This window comes from Telmatherina bonti, assembly GCF_933228915.1.
Source record: "Telmatherina bonti genome assembly, chromosome: 9".
In the NCBI taxonomy this organism is placed as follows: Eukaryota; Metazoa; Chordata; class Actinopteri; order Atheriniformes; family Telmatherinidae; genus Telmatherina; species Telmatherina bonti.
This window is the reverse complement of record NC_136627.1, coordinates 12196490-12216478: the sequence shown is the minus strand read 5'-3', so window position 1 is coordinate 12216478 and position 19989 is coordinate 12196490. Positions and strand designations below refer to the sequence as shown.

Sequence of the window (19989 nt, the reverse complement as noted above, 5' to 3'; positions counted from 1 at the left end):
GGCGACGCTACTGCAGGATATGACGACGCTACGCTATCGGGATATGAGTGTGTGTGTAAGTCGCTTTGGATAAAAGCGTCCGCTAAATGAGTGTAGAGTAGAAAATCAACATCAAACAGCAGGAAGTGTTTTTTTACCAAAGCTTCACGGGACAAGGACCGGAGCAGCAGAGATACAGCCGGCTGTGGAATAACCATGGAAACTGGATGAAAAGTTTCCAGTTCTCCAAATGAAATACTGTCACTATTAGATACAGAAAAAGACAGTTATTAGATATTTTATGACTCAGTTTGCAGAGAAAATTTCATTCAAGGCTGAGATTCCTCCAATAAAAGCGGGTGTATTTAAAGAAATACTGACACATTTGAAATCTCAGCTGATAAAATGTAACATTACTGAAATATGATTAGTTTTTGCTGAATTTCAAAGTCACACATCCTGCTTTAAGTATTATTTAATTAAATTTAATAGAAAAAAATATCCTTCTTATAGTTTTCTCTGACAATTCTGTTTAAAAAAAGACTTTTAGTCATTAAAATCTAAAGCTGAAAATAAGATATGGTGGCAGTCCTGCTTCTAAAAGAACGGTTAATTCCTGGTTTGCTTGGAGGAAATGGGATATCTGATAAGTTATTTCACTCAGACAACTTGAAAGAAAAAAAAAATAGCTCCCAAATGTACCCAAAAGCAAACAGTGTGGATTAAAAAGACTGGTGGTCGTCGACAGTAATGAGTTTACAGCTGAAACACCGCTTTGTGATAATATGCAAAACAGTGGCGTGAGTGAAGCAATTGTAATACCAAATAAAAACCAAATGTCTTTTTTTAACTGTGTCAAAACAGCAGGCAGATGCTTTTATGTCAGTTTATCAGAATGATGTAAGCAGGGATGTTTAAGAGAGAAAAAATATTAGTGTTGTTGCACAAGTTTGCACTTTTATATGAGTCTCCTTCCCAGTTTATCACATCTTGCTGTTCTATCGGTGCAATAAATCCAAAGACAAGAGGACAGCTCAGCCCCAACATGTTCCTCTTCATGTCTCCCTTGTTATTTTAATGATCAATCCCCAAATATTAGCCTGTTCAGTCTGCTCAGTCTGGATGTGTTATGGCTGATGCGCCTGGAAACATAAGCAGCTTGTCTCCTGGCAGTGGATGGAAATGTTCAATCAATATAATCCACTTATCCGGGATGGATAGAGATTACTTCAAGGTTAAACAACCTGGCGTCTACTGAATGAATTGCCATTGATACTCCAATTGATGCTATTAAAACATGCTCCATAAGTAGCGCCATGACAGCATTTATTTCAGAAGTGATCAGTCTTCACAGGCGCATGCTCCGTTGGTACACTTTGTCTCCATGTTTATTTGACTATTTGTTATGATCTAGCTGACATTTCCTGGACCCCCTGCGAACGGGAAGCAGGTGGACTTTATCTGCGTCCCGTTGGCCATTTCGCAGTCTCCCACAACACGAGCGCGGATGGACATTAATGGGCAGGAAAGGAGGCTCCACGAGCCCACAAAGACAATGACCAAACCAGCGTCTGTAAAGTCGTTAGCTGCTCAGAAATGGCTCCCACTTTGGCTGTTTTACAGGAATTCTTAAACGACCCACCCGGTGCCACGGTGCCAAGTTCTCCATTTCCCGATGACGCACGAGACGGCGCGCGGGGATGGAGGTTAAGGGTCCCCAGCAGAGCTCTCGTAAATGGACATGCAATCAGTGTTTCCTCTTTACTCTGAACCTTAGATATTGGTGGCATCTCTCACTGTAATGATCATCCTGTTATGTATGAGATCCCTCCTGAGACGCTGAACTTCAGGTGGATCAAGGCGCGTTTACTTTTATATCTAAACTTACCAAAAGAACAATAACTTGGAGACACAATCGCAATAAATGTTAGAAAGCAGACCACATAATCATAAAAATGAGGGGGGGTCTCACCTGAAGTTGCCAGTCCAGACAGGACGGTGAGAAAGTAGAGCTTTGCGCACATTGGAGAAACTTTCAGCTACGCACCAGAGCGGCTGTAAGGAAACACACTCACACTCTTTTACCGACAGACACGGTAAATCTGTAGGTTCCCTCTTGGAAGAAGAACGGGAACAAAAACTCACTGCGAGTCCCTCTTTCCGCCTTTCTTCTCCAAAGATGTGTCCCAACTGGCCGCTGCTCCTTTACGTTTGCCTCCAGCACCCTCCCACCACAAATTTCAGGCGGAGTAACAAAGTCCTCCGCTTTCCTCGCCGCCTTCTCATCTCACCTTGTCAGATATCTGCGGGTTGAACCCATAGCCGGCGAATTCTTTCGGGGTTATCCAACCTGTTCCGCTACCTGTGCGCTTTTCTGAGGCTTGCTGCGCATGTCAGGATGCGCTGGCCAGTTTAGGCTCTATATAAAGACTGCTTTTTATCACTTAATATGAGTAAAACTAATTGCAGAACAGTGCTTTAAGTGGAACAAAATAAGTGGTGGGACTCCCATAATGACATGCTGTCAGTTTGTCATGCAAATATGGCGCAAAAACATGACTGATACTTATATGTAGATCTGTAAATTATCTATAGTTTTGTTGCACAGAAATGGGGGGAAAAAAACAAACACAGCAAGTTCTAAATCAAATCCATGTGAGACACTTTTATGAACGTCAAGCCTCATTGCATGGACATTAAAAATAACAGTGAAAAGTAAATACATAAACTAAAAGTTCATTAAGCCTTTCATGCATGAAATAATAAGAAAAAACAACGCAACATTTTTTTAAACAGTATTTTACCTTATGGGCTTAGAGTTAGGAAGTTTCTAAGGGCCCCACGACTTGATAGGGGCTCCAAAAGATGCACAAACAATCAAAGAAAATCATTCAACCTTCATTGAAAATCTTTTTTTTTTTTAATTTCAAAGGTTGTAATATAAACTGATAAAAAATTATTTATATTAAAATAACCTAGTTAGATGTATGCACTGTGATTTAACCCTTTATAGGACAGTCAATGAAATACCTTCAAATTAGAAATTTTAATGTAAAATTGTCCTTCTAGTATGAACCAAGACCTCCATTCTGTTGTTACATGTACAAAAAATATAGTTTCATGCTGAATATGAAAGAAAACAAAGTGATCAAAAATAGTCACTTGCTCCATAAAGGGTTAAACACAACCCTAGATCTTTATTATTCCAATGAAAAGTTGTTGTTTTTTATCAGCTTGAAGCAAAAACAAAAATCTAAAATTTGCGATCAAGTGGTGGGGTCCATGGCATTGTCTTTCATATGACACCCTGAACAGCTGTCATATGAAGACATCATTGATAACTTTGCAAATAAAAAAGCCAGGAAGCAGATACTTTGAAGATTATACACTGTAACTGTTAATGTGAATAATGTGTGTTATTAGGTTTTATGCTGATAAGAGTAAGACCAAGGTCATTTAGCATTGCTTTAAGTGTTGGTATGTTGGATTTTCTCATTCAAAGTCAAAAATAATTAAATAAATACTTAATATTTTCTGTTTATTGATATAATATAGACAACTCCTTCCTTGTATAATAGTGTTGGGGTTTTTTTTTTTGTTTGTTTGTTTGTTTTTTTTAACAGTTTAACTTGCTGAGTGGCTCAACTTAAAGATATTTACATTTACACTTACCTGTTTTGCCCAAGAAGTGTAATAGATGGTGGCACCTCAGTAGACCATCTAAAGCACAGGTGTCAAACTCCAGTCCTTGAGGGTCATATCCTACAGGTTTTTGTTGTCTCCCTGCTCCAACATACCTGACCAAAATTCCTAAACAGGTTGACAAGAAGCTGCTGGATCCATTTGATTTGAATCAGCTGTGGTGGTCGAAGGAAAAAACAAAAACCTGCAGGATACCGGCCCTCGACGACTGGAGTTTGACACCCCCGATCTAAAGGGTTGGGAATTTCTTTATCATAGTTTGGTAAACTAGAGGCCCCCAAACAGCATCTTGCCTCGGGCTAGAAACGGCCCTGATCACATCTCAGTGACTAATTTTGGCAATCACATTGTTTATATTATTTTATGTCAGGTTGTGTGAAATATATTGTATAATTGTCCAACAACGACACACTTGACTCCTAAAATGACATTACTGATTAAATTCAGGGCATTTTAGCTGACTGGAGTGTCTTTACAGCAGAAAACAGATGTTTATTTTCCATGAATGGTAGTTGTATTTGGTTGGACCACTGGGGGGCAGGACTGCACTTCGTTGTGCACCATCTCTAATTCCAGTCAAAACATTATGAAAAACAAATAAAAACAATTTATTTTTACTGACCAGAAACATGTTTAATTGAAGATAAGGATTAAATCCAACCAATAGTATGAGGCTCCTTAATGACAAATGAATTTACAACCATTGAACTGTGTGCTTAAATTCTCATATTTTCCATTGTTCACGTCTTACACAAGCCAGAGATTTGTCATATTTTCAGTTTAGAGCCTTTTTGTGTCTCCTTTTAAACCCAAACTCAGCTTTGATGTAAAATGATTAACTTGGAATTAGAGTAAATCAGTAAAACAACCAGCAGCTGTTCAGCCATCCTCTGAAAGCGATACAAGACTCAGTTTTCAATCAGCTTAATTAATCTTATCTGAGTGGCTCAGGTTGCCACGAGACATGAGGGATCAGAGCTGTTCACCCCATGGGATCAATACAGAGTGATCTGAAATTATATCTGTCAATGAAAAAGTCCTAAAATAAAATGTTTGACTTCAAACTTGAATGGGAAACTGTTGAAGACCTGATCTAAACCACCTTAGTAGCATCTGTTGATGTCTACAGTTACAGATATGATCAATCACTAAAAGAACCTTTTCTTAGAATCAATATATCAACCTAGCTGATACATTTAATTCATCATACTCGTGCCTTTATCTCTGGTTTTATTATTTGGCAGTAGAAACATGACAAATATGGCCGAAGAGGAAAACTGCAAACTTTAATTCTTTTATTTACAAATGGAAAACATTCAGCACTACAAGTTTCAACAGGTTCAGCTCTAAGTCAGACCATGCAATGCTCAAAGAACCTGCAAAAGTTAAGAACAAAAACAAGAGCTACATCTGTTAGCATCTCAGATACCAAAGTTCATGTCTGTTCTTTTAGACAAACACAAGAACATTTGTCTGAGAGCTAAAGTTTGTCCTATATTTGGATTTTGCAGTAAAATGATCCCAAACAGACGAAGATGTTGCAAAGATCACGTCAAAGTCCAGACAGCAAACTGATCAAATGAACGTTGGTAAATCTTAATGATCTTCCACACGTCACAGAAAAATAGTTACTTCAAATGATTTCTGATCGGCTTTACAAGCTGCTGAACGATGGAAATACTTTGCTTTTCACACACTGCTTCTGCAGTTTCCCTTGACTTCTGTTAAATAAATGCAGGCATGGTGTAACATGTAACATACTTTCCTTCATCTGAGTTTGTATCAGTTTGTCAGACCTGACAACCAGATGATTTCCATACTGTGTTTTTTTCATGCCTCTAAAAGAAAAACACCTCATGCAGAAGGATTTTCAATAATCTTACAATCCAAATGTTGCATTAATAGTTTATGAATGACAAATAATCCACAAATTATGACGTATTTTAATATGTTGATGAATAAAAGTGTTTTAACAGGTTATTTAGTGACAAATTTTCACACTGAAAGAATATTTTATTAAACTCAATGCTGTGTTCACAGTAGTCCCATCTGTCCGGTCAGGATCCTGCATGATGGTGATCAGTTATTGATCCACACATCACACACTGTAAGATTCAAAGTAGATGAATCGTGTAAAACAACTCAAACAAGTTTAATCAGAACATTTCTACATTGTTTTTACATCAATAATCCACCACTGAGAGTGTGTTGCAGGAAAAGCAGACATGTATGCAGCTTGGTGTGTGTTTAAGACCAGATGATGAAATATTGACACTGATGTTCCGTTTAATCTGTGCTGGAGCTGCTTCTTACCAATCAGGAAGCAAACAGGAGTCTTTCATTCACCACACTTCAGTTTGACTTTGTTTTGAGGTTCAACTGTGAATTCATCTTTTTAAAAAAAACACACACACACACTTCCTGTGGGGTTCAGTGTGTGTGTGTGTGTGTGTGTTAGTGAGACGGAGTCAGAAGGAGAAGCGGCAGGTTGACTCTGAGACTCTGAGCAGCCAGATTCATAAATTAAAACCATCACAAATTACATCCAAAGTGTAAAAAGAAGCAAGAAGTTTGTGTTGAGAAATGTGTCTTCAGGCCGCGCTCGTCATCCTCCTCATGCTGGCGTCCACCGTGAAAACTCAAGATGGTAATTAAAAATGTTTTATTCCTCTTTCTTTTTTATTTTAGAAAATGTATATTCTGTCAGCTAACATGATATTTAATGACATTTTTAATTACATTTCATCTGTTTCCTGTTCTGACATTTCTTTCCTGCTGCTTCATCTTCCAAACGCTTTGTTCTTCTCTGCTGTATCCGCACATTTTATTCACATTTATTATCTTTTACAGATTGTTGATGCAAATGTTTGTTTTCATATAAACAAATAAAATTATTGCGATAGGGTTGAAAGTGAGAAAGTTATATTAATATAAAACTACATGAACCAAAAAAAAAGACTTAAACCGCACTCGGCTCTGCTTGAAGTGTTTCCTCATTTCTCTGAGAAGTAAAGAAGGCGTCTGTGTGAAATGATTTATTCAATCATGTTTCATGAAAAATACTTGTTATCTGTCTGTTTAGTTCCAGGAAAAGTAGATTTCTGGAGAAATACCGTCACACTGACCTGTCCGGAAGCTGGGACCTGGGAAGTAAACGATAAGGCGGTATCCTCAGAGGATGGAAAATTCTCAACATATCAAACTGAGTATAAGCAGTCTTTCAAATCCAAATGTAAATATGGAGAAAGCGGCAGTGAAACGACATATCACTTCTACGTAAAAGGAAGCGGTGAGTACAGACTTAGTTTTCCTTTGTTTCATGTGTTAGCCATTAAGCTGACACTTGGTGAACTTTGCCCCCCCAGTGTGTGAGAACTGCTTCGAACTGGAAGCTCTTTACTTCATGCTGGTCATCATTGCGGACGTGATCGGGACAGCAGTTGTGATGATGTTGATATTCAAGTGCACCAAGAAGGGAAACTCAGATGGATCCACTCACTCCTCCAAACGTAAGAATTTCTGAGTCTCAGTAACTTCTGTCTCTTGGACTGATGTTTTTGCACATATTTTAGTCTGGATAAACGTTGATAACACTCATTGTGTCCTCATCATGCAGCGCCTCTTCCATCCGGAAGCCGAGGTCCGACCGTCCCATCTCGTGACTACGAGGTATGTCCTCTGTTTCATTTTGTCGTCATCTCATCCTCCCATCCCGGAGGACTCCAGATGAACACATTAGTGATCTCCCTCTTGTCTGGAAACTAAACCATCCAGTTCCGCAGAATGAAAATAAGGTTTTGTAACAACAGATTGATGAGATAATAAACGTGACTGTTTCACATCAAATGAAGGCAGCGGTCAAAAAGACAAAGAAAATACATTTTAATCAGTTTAATGCTTTGTTATATTTAATGCAGTGATTTTTCAGTTTGCTTTGACTTTGATGTCATTGCAGAAAGTGTGAAACAGGTTTTAATGTACATCCAGGTCTGCACTTTGGGCCTGCACATCCCAGCTAAAGATACGGAAACAGTTTTTCACACTTTGTTATGTTGCTAGTCCTTTTCACCAAACTTTAAAGGACATTCCTTATCAAGAATGACACAGTGAAGCTTCTCTGGTTCCATTTTGTCCCATTGTTACTGTGGTAGTTTAGGACTCCTCCAGGCAGTCCAGTCCAGCACTCACCCGATCCTCTACCTCAGTAACGTCTGGATTTATAGTCAGACCGGTGAATGCTATGTGGACATATCTGGACAAGATGTCTTTGAAAGCAGCATGAGACATCTTGATAAACATTTCTACATTAATCTCTGAGTTTTAAACATGTTGTGCATGAGGGTCGAGGTCAGGGGTCATCAATTATTATCGTTTAACTGCTTTGATGTTTGTGTAATTTGCAACACTTTAAGCTCCTGCTGCAATGCATTGTGGTCTACATTGACCTGTCTAGTGACCGTTGATGCTCACCACTTTTCAAGATGCATTGTGGGTAATTTTGAGAGCACTGCTTTTTTTTCTCTCTGGACATTCGGAAGCACTAGAAAATGGCCTGACCACTGTACAGGGTACTCTGCTGGGAATAGTGTGGAAATTTGGACACAGCCATGAAAAACCTGCTGGACGGTCGAGGTCCATAGACTCCAAAAAAGGATTTTAGAACCACATTAAAGGAGCGACGTGTCTCAGTGAAGGGAGTCAGTTTGTGGAACGATTTTGACAGAGGAATAAAAATGTTAACAGCTACCATTGGAGATCTCTGATCAAACCAACGAGGGTCACAAACCAGCAGGTTTTTACAGTATTCCTGCTCCAAAACACCTGAGTTGAATTAAATGGTTCCAATGGCCCACCGTGTTCTGCACAATGGTTCAATAATTTGAGTGAGGTGTGTTGGAGCAGGGAAACACTGATAACCTGCAGGATGGTAGCTTTTAAAGACTGGAGATGGGGACCCCGCTCCAGATGATAAATGGACAGGACACAGATGGGCTTGACCCTCTGACCTTTTAGTTAGCGTCCCAACACTTTTCCTGCTGAGCTACAGCTGCCCCAACAACCTTTGTTTACCTCATTAAACAGAAGAAATAAAAAATATTTTAAAAGATTTACCGATGAAACTACAGCAGGGCTGTTCAGCTCGGTGCCCCGAGGGCCACAGCCCCGCAGGTTGTCAACATATCCCTGCAACGCCACATTAGACTCAAATTAATGAGTCATTGTGCAGAACTTCATTGGCTGTTGGATCCATTTGATTTGTGTCAGGCATGTTGAAGCAGGGATACACTGAAACCCGTAGGGCTGCGATGGGCCTCATTGGGTCTGGACATATTTCCACGTCGTGATGATCCACCCCACATGGGGTCAATCTCAGAGACTTTTAAGAAAGTAACTCTCATGCACCCCTGTGTGTTTTAATCTGATATTGATTAATGACAGTTCTAGATGAAGAACCACCTGACGGATCCAAGATCACAGATGTTTAACTCAGGCTCACACTATTCACATACTGAAATAACAAACAGGATCATTTGTAATATTTAAAGATATTTAGCGTTTTACAGATTTTAATTTGAGAGGCACCAATATTAGAATTATCCATTCAGCTAATACACATATATATATATATATATATATATATATATATATATATATATATATATATATATATATATATATATATATATATATATATATATATATATATATATATCAGACATAAAATAATATTCTGTTGAACAATCCTTTGATGTAAATACCAAACATTTTATCCCTAAATCAACATAATAAAAACATTTTAAGTATGATTAATAAAACTATTTTTTTTTAAAAACTTAGAGCCTGTTAAGCTATTGTAGATTTTATGACTTTTCAGTATAAACGATTATGTGTTCGTTTCCACACTGAATTGAATAAATATCATCAGCTTTAAGTATAATGTGATAAAACAAGACCCTCTGCTAAATAATTAAACTTCCTCCAGTTGGCGTTGACATAGTTTAGCTGGTGGTCCAGTTGCAGTCAATACACTGCAGATTGGCAGATGTTGATTCATCACTGACATATCAGTTTATTTTTATCTAGAATTTGTTGCCAAACTGCAGGACTTGCATTTATTTTTCCTTTTAAAATATTAAGTCTTTTGTAAAAAATAAATAAATACATGAAGCAGGATTACGTTTTTTCACATCTCATTTCTGCACAAACTGCCTTAAAACTCTCGCATTGATTGAGGTTTTTGCATTCCTGAATGCACAATTGGATGTTTTACTACAAAAGAAATCAAGAAAATGTGTGAAAACAGGAATTATCTTGGTTTATGCTGCCTTTAACTGAAAAAGGTTTTAAAAAAATTATAATTCTCATTATCATTATTGTACTTTCTAGATAGTATTTTCTCCTATAGTATACATTTAATTGTTTTTGCAACATAGTTTTGTGTTAGCGGGTGCAGTGTAACATTTGTCTTGTGTGTGTAGAAGATGGCTAGCTGCCATCTTCTTTCATCTGTTGCTTAGCATGTGAAGGTGCACGGTGATGGCAGCATTTTAACATAAATTGTTTGGCTTGTTCTCTCTCAGACGCTGAACCCTCGCACTCGAGCGATGGACACTTACTCTGCTGTGGTGAACAGGATGGGATGAACACACATCACCTAAAGGTCTCATCGATGGTATAGGAGCAACTTCGATGAAGGAAAACGTTCACAAATGACGGCCGTCACCCTCAACCATGCACCCAGCAGGATGGAAACACACAGTTTTTGTAGTTTATGCACACAAAAGACAAAATTACCAGTTTTCTCCTCTACTTCTGGTACAATTCTTCATTTTTTCAGATGCTATGATCCACCACTGTAACTGAACAGCATTTCATTTGCAAATTTTCATTGTATCTGAAAGACATTAGTTTGTCTGAAAATCCGAACTGATAGTCTGTTCTGATATTGGTTTTATATTCTTAGTTTCCCCCATGAGCAGCTCAGAAAACCTGGACGCCTAATCAAAGTATGTAACAAGTACATTTACCAACATACAGTACCTAAAACATAGTACATTATCATTATCAGACATTGCAGTCAGATGTATTTTATACTGTATATTGTGCTGTTAAGTATAACTACATATTTTACCTAAAAACCACCAATCAGCATAACTAAGTACAAAATACTGAAGTATTTAGACAGTCTTAGTATGAATAGATTGCAAACTACCTACTTATATGTTTCAAACTTATATTTGTGTAATATTTCATGTGCAACAGTGTTGCATCATGAGAACTTCAATCGTTTGACACCGATAAAAGGTCTCTGATGGTTTTACAACCCAGAAGCGTATTTTAACATTCCTGTGTCATATTGTTAACTATTTTGTGCTGTGGATCAAACTAACTCTCCCAAACTCTGCACTGAAACCAGCCTGAAAAACCTGTACAAACTAGAAGCACTCAGAGAGCGCAGACCTCCACTAAGCCTTTAGAGCTTTCCAGCCAGTGAAAATCAAACTACTTGTTCCTGATTACATCTTAGATTTCCTGAAAATTTCATCAAAATCTCTTGACAATGTTGTGAGTTCATGTCTTCTACCTTGATGCAGGTAAAAACTAAAACAGGCAACAGCTTAAAAATGATTAGAAATTGCCATTTCCAGGATGCCAGTGAGCAGCGGGCGTTCACTGCAGTGAAGGTTTAATGAGAACTCTGATTAAATTGTTGCTTCCAGTGAAGGGAAGCGGCATTATGATCGGAATTAATTAAATAAACAAAAACAAAGGTAACCAGGAAGTAACTTTGACAAAAGATTTTAATGTGGTTTTTATCTGCATGATACTGACGATCCATCAGAGACTGGGACAGAAATATAGACGCCATGTTTTAATGAAAATGTGTTTGGACACCAGTTTAGTTTAATGCCGTCCACAACAGCAGTTCTGCCATAAACTCTGCCTTTGTTACTCTCATTTATTCATTTTCTTTTAGTTATATGATATTACAGCATCAATTATATCCTGCATGCCACTTTAGGGGCATTTTGCACATCATTTGTGTTCATTTTAGGTAATTAGCATCATTTTACATTGTAATATTAAAAGTCATTGAGTAAGCTGTTATTGCATCATGTTACCATACTATAATATTGCAAAGCAAGAAATACAAGAACAGAGCGGACAGTGTCAACATGACATGACATGAAACAAACTGGATTTACATATTTTATTTGCATAAAAGATCCTAAAAACATGCAACAGCGCTGGTTGTAAAAGGCAGATTTTAAATAAGCAGGACTGATTGTGAGTTTAGTCAGTAAAGTGGATTTTGAAGATTTAATATACACTGTAGATATCTAAAAGTTGTTTTAAGTTTTCTCGTCTTTTAATATAAAGAGTAATAGCATCTCATTCAAAGCAGCATGATTAATAAAGATCATATATGTGTTATTTTAAATAGATATGTTTCCAGTTTGTGTGCTGTTACACCTTATAATTTCGGACTTTTTGCACTGTAAAAAATGCAGATGCACAAGCGTTTTGCTCATCAGATTAGTTGCTTTTTGTCTAACAGCGTTTTTGCTTTCTCATTTCACTCGTGTTTTTTTCTTCTTGTACTTTTCATAAATGAAATAAACCACCATCAAGTCTGCTCTCGTTCTCCTTGTGTATGCTTGTAAACAATATGGAGATGGTTCAGCAGATACAAACTATATGTGATTCATGAAGCAGCCATAAACCCACAGGTCATATCTGCAGCACCCACTGCCTGCACACATTTACCACCAGTATATCCTCCACATTCTGCCTCTTTCTTACATGCAACAGGCTTGCTGGAAACAACTCACGAAACTTTTAGCACATTTCTTTGTGCATCTCCATCATTTTCATGCTGCTGGAGATGCAGTGGAACTATTGTGTCATATCTTGTTGTGACCTTCAGTTTCCAGCAGTGACTCGGTACAGCTGTGCTGATGGAAATGAAAGCAGGAAACATGACTTTACTGATCTTCCTCCTGCAGACTATTATTTGATTGATTCATCAAATACACTTTAAGCAGCTCAGACGTGCAGCATTTTGTGGAAACACTCCCACATTTGGTGCCGAGTTATCTGCGTTTGCATCTGCTGTATGTTTGTTTGTGTGAAGGAGGTGCAACGAGGTTTTGGGGTGTTGGGGGTTGGTACGAAACAATGCCTTCAGTCTGGCTGTGTAAAGTAAAACCGCTCCAGCACGCAGACCTACATCTGCTCAGCTGCCTGTGTGAGCGAACATCCGTGTGCAGATGTGACGAGTCTTCACATGAGCTTGTGTGTGTGTGTGTGTGTGTGAGTATCTGAGAGTGTGTGGGTTGATCAGGGTTGCGTTTCTCATCTGAGTTGTCTTAAGCTGCCTTGTTTGATCTTTAGTCTTAATTTTTTCACAGAAACAAAAAGAGGTTTGTAGTTTATTCCCAGCAAACGTAGAAAGAAAGACGAATGATGATCAAAGAAATTAAGCAAATAGATGATCTGAAGAGTTTCCCAACTCTCGTCTGCTGGTTCAACATCTTTACCTCTGCTAGTTTTAACAGCTATTGTGTGATTCTACATTTTTACCTAGAAAATATTTCTTATAGTATAGATAGTGATGACAAAAACAAGCAGTGGTGCACAAATGATTAAGATTCTTTATTGATGCTAAAACAGGTTGCATGAAAGCACACACATAAATGATCTTTTTTTATTATTATTAAAGCTATCTTTATATACAGTTTTGTACTTTTTATGTCAGAAAGACTATCATAGAAAAATATACTTAATTTCCAGACTGGTTCACCCTTCCCATCCTTATTTACAGTCATTTTAAAACAATTTTAATCCCTTTTGTCAATTCTAGTTTTATCAGGATATTTTTTAAAATAAAGTTAACCACTGTATTTACATGATTTCATGTTTAATACTGCATAAAAGTGAGTTAAAAATACAGAAACTACTGTATGTTTGGAAAAAACTAAAACTTACTTCAATTATTTTCATGAAAATAAGGAGAATAAGCCAAGCGTCCTCATTAAAATTCACTGAATTAGCTGAGCATCAGTAAGTCTGAAGGCATTTTGATGGTTTTAAGCATCCAGATGTTGATGCAAAGGAGGAAAGACAATGATCTTACAGCCAAACCATTTAAAATCCATTATTCTGCATCATTCCCAAGTGGAAAACATTCAAGACAGTTTTCCAGTTTTCTCTGAAGTAAGTTTCTCAAGAACCACTTAGTCCATTATAGAGTTGCATGAAGCTGGAACGTTTTGCAACAATCGTCAGGCGAGAAGCAGGTTACACCCTGGACAGGTCGTCAGTCCATCACAGCCTCTGTCGTCATGGTAAATATTAAAGTTTATGACAGTAATATTAGAAAAAGACTGTAGAAGGATGGCTTATTGACAGGATTACCAGCAGAAAGCGGCCTCACTCGAGTAAAAACATGGCAATATGACACAAGACTTCTGGAGCAACGTCTTTAAGATAGATGAGATACAAGCAGAAAGACTTAATAACGTAAAAAAATGCCTTACAAACACTGTCAGACACGGTGGAGGAGGGATGATGGTTTGGCTAATTTTACAAACTAAAGTATTATGGAGTTTAATGAGACACCATCTGTCATCTCAAGCCTCCATCTAACTTTTAAGAAACATTAGAAAATAGTCAAATAACCTATTTTTTCTTTTAAATATGTCTGGATATTTAAGAAAGAAGAAATATGATGACTAAAGCACTAAACTGAGTAAAAAACAAACAGGTAACATGTACACATTTATCATTCCAATGTAGGATAAAAGATCTTTTTAGTTCAGTTTTATACAGAGCAAACAACACCAGGAAGGAGCTCCGTTCTCATGTGGATGGAGGCATCAGAAGTATCTTCCAGTCAGGTCTCTGAGGCGTGACGGTGTTTTCAGCAGGGAGCACCTCTATGTTCTCAGTACATCATATTCGTCTCTGCCCTGGGCCTGTCTGGATCTCAGAGGCTGAGGTAGAAGCGGCGGGATGAAGAGAGCAATGAGACAACGGATCATTTGTAAAAACGGTGTTTAAAAAGCATTTTGAGCTGCTTGTATAACTGAGCTTACCTGGTAATGATCGTTGGCGGATCTGTTTCTCACTTCGTTCTGTACCAGATGCTGTCGGTCCGACCCTGATGACACAAGTTTAGATCATTATTATTATAACGATTTAAAAACAGCAAAATCTGATCCGGATTATTATCAATGCAAAAATATTATGGATTATACCCAATACAGTTTTTCTCTACTTCCCCTTAAATCATTAGGAGGCAACTAAAATTCATTCTTTCTTCATTTTTGTTGGAGTCCTAAAAAAGCTGATATTGGACGGTGGTTGAGATCATCACATTGAAACATAAATGACCACCAGTTTGTGTTCGTGCAGCTGATATTTACTTTAAAAAACAAACTCACTTCTCCATCCTGAAGTTTGCTGTACATAAACTTCATAATTAACTCATAAGAACCCAGCATGTTACATGTGACGGTACAAACTTAAAATCCTGTGAAACACAATCTGCCGATTAATGGACACCAGAAAGCAAAGGTTACACTATAAAAATGTGGATGTATCACCTGGTAATAAATTATAAATATCCCTAAAAATTGTTGGTACTTTTTTATTTTACATTTTGTTAAAGGTACAAAAAAAGACCTTTATGGGTGAAAAGAGGTGAAAATTTTTGATTTATCGTCACCAAAAGAGCTGAATTGGTTTGAATTGGTATTCGCTTGAGTTAACAGCATAGTTTTTTTCATTTGTTAAATACTGTTAAAATGAGACTGAATAGTTTTTAGGCTGTTCTCATTTGAAATTAGTTAAAATCTTGTCTATGTTTTTGTTTTTCAAAACAATTTAATAATTGAACACAAACTGTCATGTTTCTGGAATTTCATTGAAAACTAAAGGAAACTTCTCATTTTCTGATGTGATATTCCTGCTGACATTTATGACCTGTTAATTTGACATTTCCCCCAGGTAAATTTATCATCCTTGCACAGTAAAGGTCTAATCAGCCCCAAAATTCTCTTTCAGTACAGCAAAACATTTTTAAAAACTGATTTTTCCCTCACAATTTATGAATGCTGAGATTTTATTTGAGCTTTTTTACTGTTCCAGAAGGGAAAAATGGAGGCTGAAAGTCAGATGTTGTTTGTTCCCTCTGTGTTCAGTAGGAAAGCAGCTTCATACAACTTCCAAATTCATCCTGTTGACTTGTTAACGAATATATTTTCATCCTACTTTGTCATGAACATATGATTTTATTACATTAATTTTTAACTTTAGATTTCAAGAAATATTTTTATTATTACTGTCAGAAGGGTAAAACTGCTCCTAAAGGGATGTTTTTTGTTCAAAGTGTTAAAAGTTACAATATAGCAAGTTAAAAGTTACTTCATATAGCAACACCTTTTTTTTGTAATAAACTAAACGTGCAATATACCACTAATTCATTGTTTATATTGTGTGTAACAATGCTAATAATCATGATTATTCACAGAACATCATGTGATTAATCAGAATTGAACATTTCAATCATTGCCCAGATGTATATAAAGATACACAAATCAACACAAACCAGTCATCAAATCTAATTCCAATCTTTACACCAAGATAAGCCGACTCCCAAAAACTACAAAGCAACTAAAATAAGATGTTTGAAAATTAGGTATAATTATGGGTTCATCAGTCTTTTCTATATTATCTGATTCATCCTCCCATGTTAGTGGTTATCACCAGACAGATGTTTCTTCCTCACACCAACTAATGGTTTTCAACGACAGCAAACCTAATGCGTCATTAAAATGGAACATTTTGGACAAATACGATTCGTATATACATACATACATATATATATATATATATATATATATATATATATATATATATATATATATATATATATATATGTATGTATATATATATATATATATATATATATATATATATATTTACATATATATATTTACATATATATATATATATATATATATATATATTTACATATATATATATATATATATATATATATTTACATATATATATGTATATATTTACATATATAAATATATATATATATATTTACATATATAAATATATATATATATATATATAGATATATATAGATATAGATATATAGATAGATATCTAGATATATAGATAGATAGATATAGATATAGATATAGATATAGATATAGATATAGATATAGATAGATATATATCTATAATATATATATATAGTAATTTATCATCTGATCGCGTGTCATGCGATAAAACCTAAGCTTGTTTTCTCTTCATTAATTATGTTGGTTAGTGCATTCTTATAGAACATAAGAGTGTTTTCATAGCTCATTAGAGTAATGGATGGATGGATGGATGGATGGATGGATGGATGGATGGATATAAAGGGGGAGTTTACTTTTCTTGGTGGTGGTGTTCGGGCTGGTCCGAGCTTTCGAAGCGATGAGATACACAGCCACTCCGACTGCCAGTGTAGCCACCACGTCTCCTATTACAAGACCAGCTAACGAAGGCATGTCCAACTCGATGCAGTTGTCACATGCTGGAAATAAACACACACACACACACACACATGCAGTGGTCTTCAGCTGAAACTTTGTCATCCAAGTGCAAAACAGAAATAAAACATGTTCAACACGACAAAAGTTTTTCTGAGGAACTTACTTCTGAATTTTACAAAGATTTTTATTTCATTGTTTTCACAATAGTACTCTCCAGAGTTCTCATCTTTGTACTCTAATGATAACTCTGCCGTTCCATTGATTGTTGGATCTGAAGTTTTAAAAACTCTAGTCTTACAAGACAGTTTAATTCCATTTCCAGTTTCGGCCACTTTTATTTCATTCTCGTCTGTGAAGGAAAAGGGAACATTTGATTAAAAACGTTAAGGTCTTTGCTGCGTACAAATAATGGGAATGCTTGATAAACTGCGAAACTACAACTGAAGACTTTACTGCTACAATCTTACCTGCGGTACAGCTGACAAATGCTGCTGGAGAGAAAAAAAAGACTAAATTTAATGTCATAATACCAAAAACAGCATCAACAATAAGAATGATTATCATCATGACGTGTTCCTCCAACACCTTTCACGATGATTGTCCAAGCATGAAACAACTGAAAAGGACGTCATCAAAATAAATAGAAGTAAAAATTAACATCAAAAATGAAAACACAAAGTATATTCATTAATATTAGATTTAGCCTTTTAAATAAACCTGACAGATTTAATTTGTTTTCAGAATAAAAGGAGGAAATTCAGCCCTTTGGTTGTTTGGAAAATTTAAAGGTGAGCGGCCGAGATGCTCAAGACCCTCAGGGGTCAAACATTCAGGGGTTAAAGTTTAAAAAAAAAAAAAAAAAAGATAAAGGAAGACCGGAGGGGTTCGTGATGAGGAAAACAGGCAAGAGAGGCAGAGTAGCATAGACAGCTTACTAATGATGAATAGACGACATTACGCAGACTAGATATTATTTACATGACTTAAAAATCACTCGTGGTTTTAAGCAAAGACGTGGAAAGAACTTTGGTTCTTTTGAAGTGTTTTATAGAAAAAGTGTAAATTTGTAATCCATGAAAATGTGTGCAGGTAAGTGCATCACTTAGAGACGGAAGCTGAAGAACTTTGACCAAGTGAGTCTACAAACGTCTGATCACAAAAAAAAAGGAAAAGACATCCAGGAGTTTATATTTTAACATCATTGCTCGATGAGCGTGTCCTACCTGTAAGAGTCCAGAGGAGCAGGAGCTGAAGTTTCATTGTGAATGGAGTCTTCTCTGTTCTGGTGACAGAAGGAAACGTAGCAGCTGTGAACAATCAACAGCAAACCGGAAGGATGCCATTTTCTGCCTCACGTCAACCATTTTATTCTGCTTTTCACTGCAGATTGCTGCTTCTGCTGCATGACTTTTTCACTCGTCCAGCACAACAGCAGCATGGCAAAAAAACTGTTTTCATTTATTTCAGCTACATAGGACACTGACAGGAGGCTTAGTACATTTAAGACACAAATAAGAAAAAAAGTAAAAACTTAAGAAAAAATTCAAGAATATATTTCTAAGTTTATAAAAGGACACACAAACACACACACACAGTGTGGGCTGAATGAAAAAAACCAACATTTTTTCACAGTCAATGTTCAATAAAAGTACAGACCTTGAACTGAAGCGCTGCTGCGTGTCGGCTGTGAAAGCATCCAGTCTCCACCTGCAGTCGCACTGTCTCACATTGTGTGTTTGTGTGAGTGTGTGTTCATGTTTGAGACGGAGAAGGAAGTGTGTGTGATTGGTTCGCTCAGTCTCACCAGTCTTTGTTGATTTCGTGTGGTTTTATCTCTTAATTCTGACACATTTAAATACTTTTATGCCAATCCTTCCTACACAGTGCCATCAGCAGCTTTAGTTGGTTATCTAGATTTCCTTTAAAAGAACCACATTGTGGCACAATTGTTAAGGAATTATAAGTTTCCACACTCGCTGACTCAAAGTCGAAGGTTACTGGAACCCTTGTTTTAATCTAACACGTGACTGTAGTTTTCCAAAAAGATGTGAGCATCAGTCACGGAGGCAGAATCACGACTGACAACAGAAACAAAGTCTGAGCTTCAGACTGATCAGGCTGCTGACACCAGCTGCTGGTTGCTGAATGGTTGTTCAGGGAAATCCATGCTGATAATGAGCATCTCCATCTGCTAAAACAAAGGAAGAAGCACAACCATGTGTGCATGTTCAGATTAATATTTCAGTTTCCCCATATGGTGTAAACGTTTTCCCCTTTAATGTATACAACAGACCCCCTTTCCCTGTTCAGCCCCCAGAGAAACAGTGAGAAAGAAGATGCTCCCACACCACCATTTTACTTCCTGTTTAGAGAAAAGCCACAAGAAGCCCGTGACCCAGAGCAACACCTGGCATAAACACACAGCACAAGTCAAACATGCATTGCTTCTCTCCTGCACCTGCTTTTAGAAAAGCAAAAGAAAACAAATGCTCTCCTTCCTCCTCTGCAGCAGCACCACACAACAATCCCTCCTTCCCAACATGGTGTTCAAAACTGCATCACTTTATCTGCCTCGCATGAGAGGGATGCGCCCCCTGGTGGGTGTTGACAGAAGCGCAGCATCTTCAGAGTTTTCTCTTGCGTTCAGTCTCAGCATTTCCTTTATTAGACGCCTCTTTTATACACATATACATATGCATACAAATATACAGTACATGACATGTTACATGTCCATAAACAATTATACATCCTA

At 36.9% G+C, this 19989-nt stretch overlaps 1 protein-coding gene across 1 annotated transcript in view; it reads right to left on the bottom strand.

The window, feature by feature from the left end:
* LOC306760341 (myelin protein zero-like protein 2) overlaps window positions 1-2155 on the bottom strand; it is a 28717-nt gene extending 26562 nt beyond the window's left edge. Inside the window, exon 1 of the mRNA XM_079246152.1 lies at window positions 1952-2155. Coding sequence (XP_079102278.1) covers window positions 1952-2003 — 52 coding nt within the window. The 5' untranslated portion in view covers window positions 2004-2155. The remainder of the gene's footprint in view (window positions 1-1951) is intronic.
* Between the last annotated feature and the right edge of the window lie 17834 nt (window positions 2156-19989).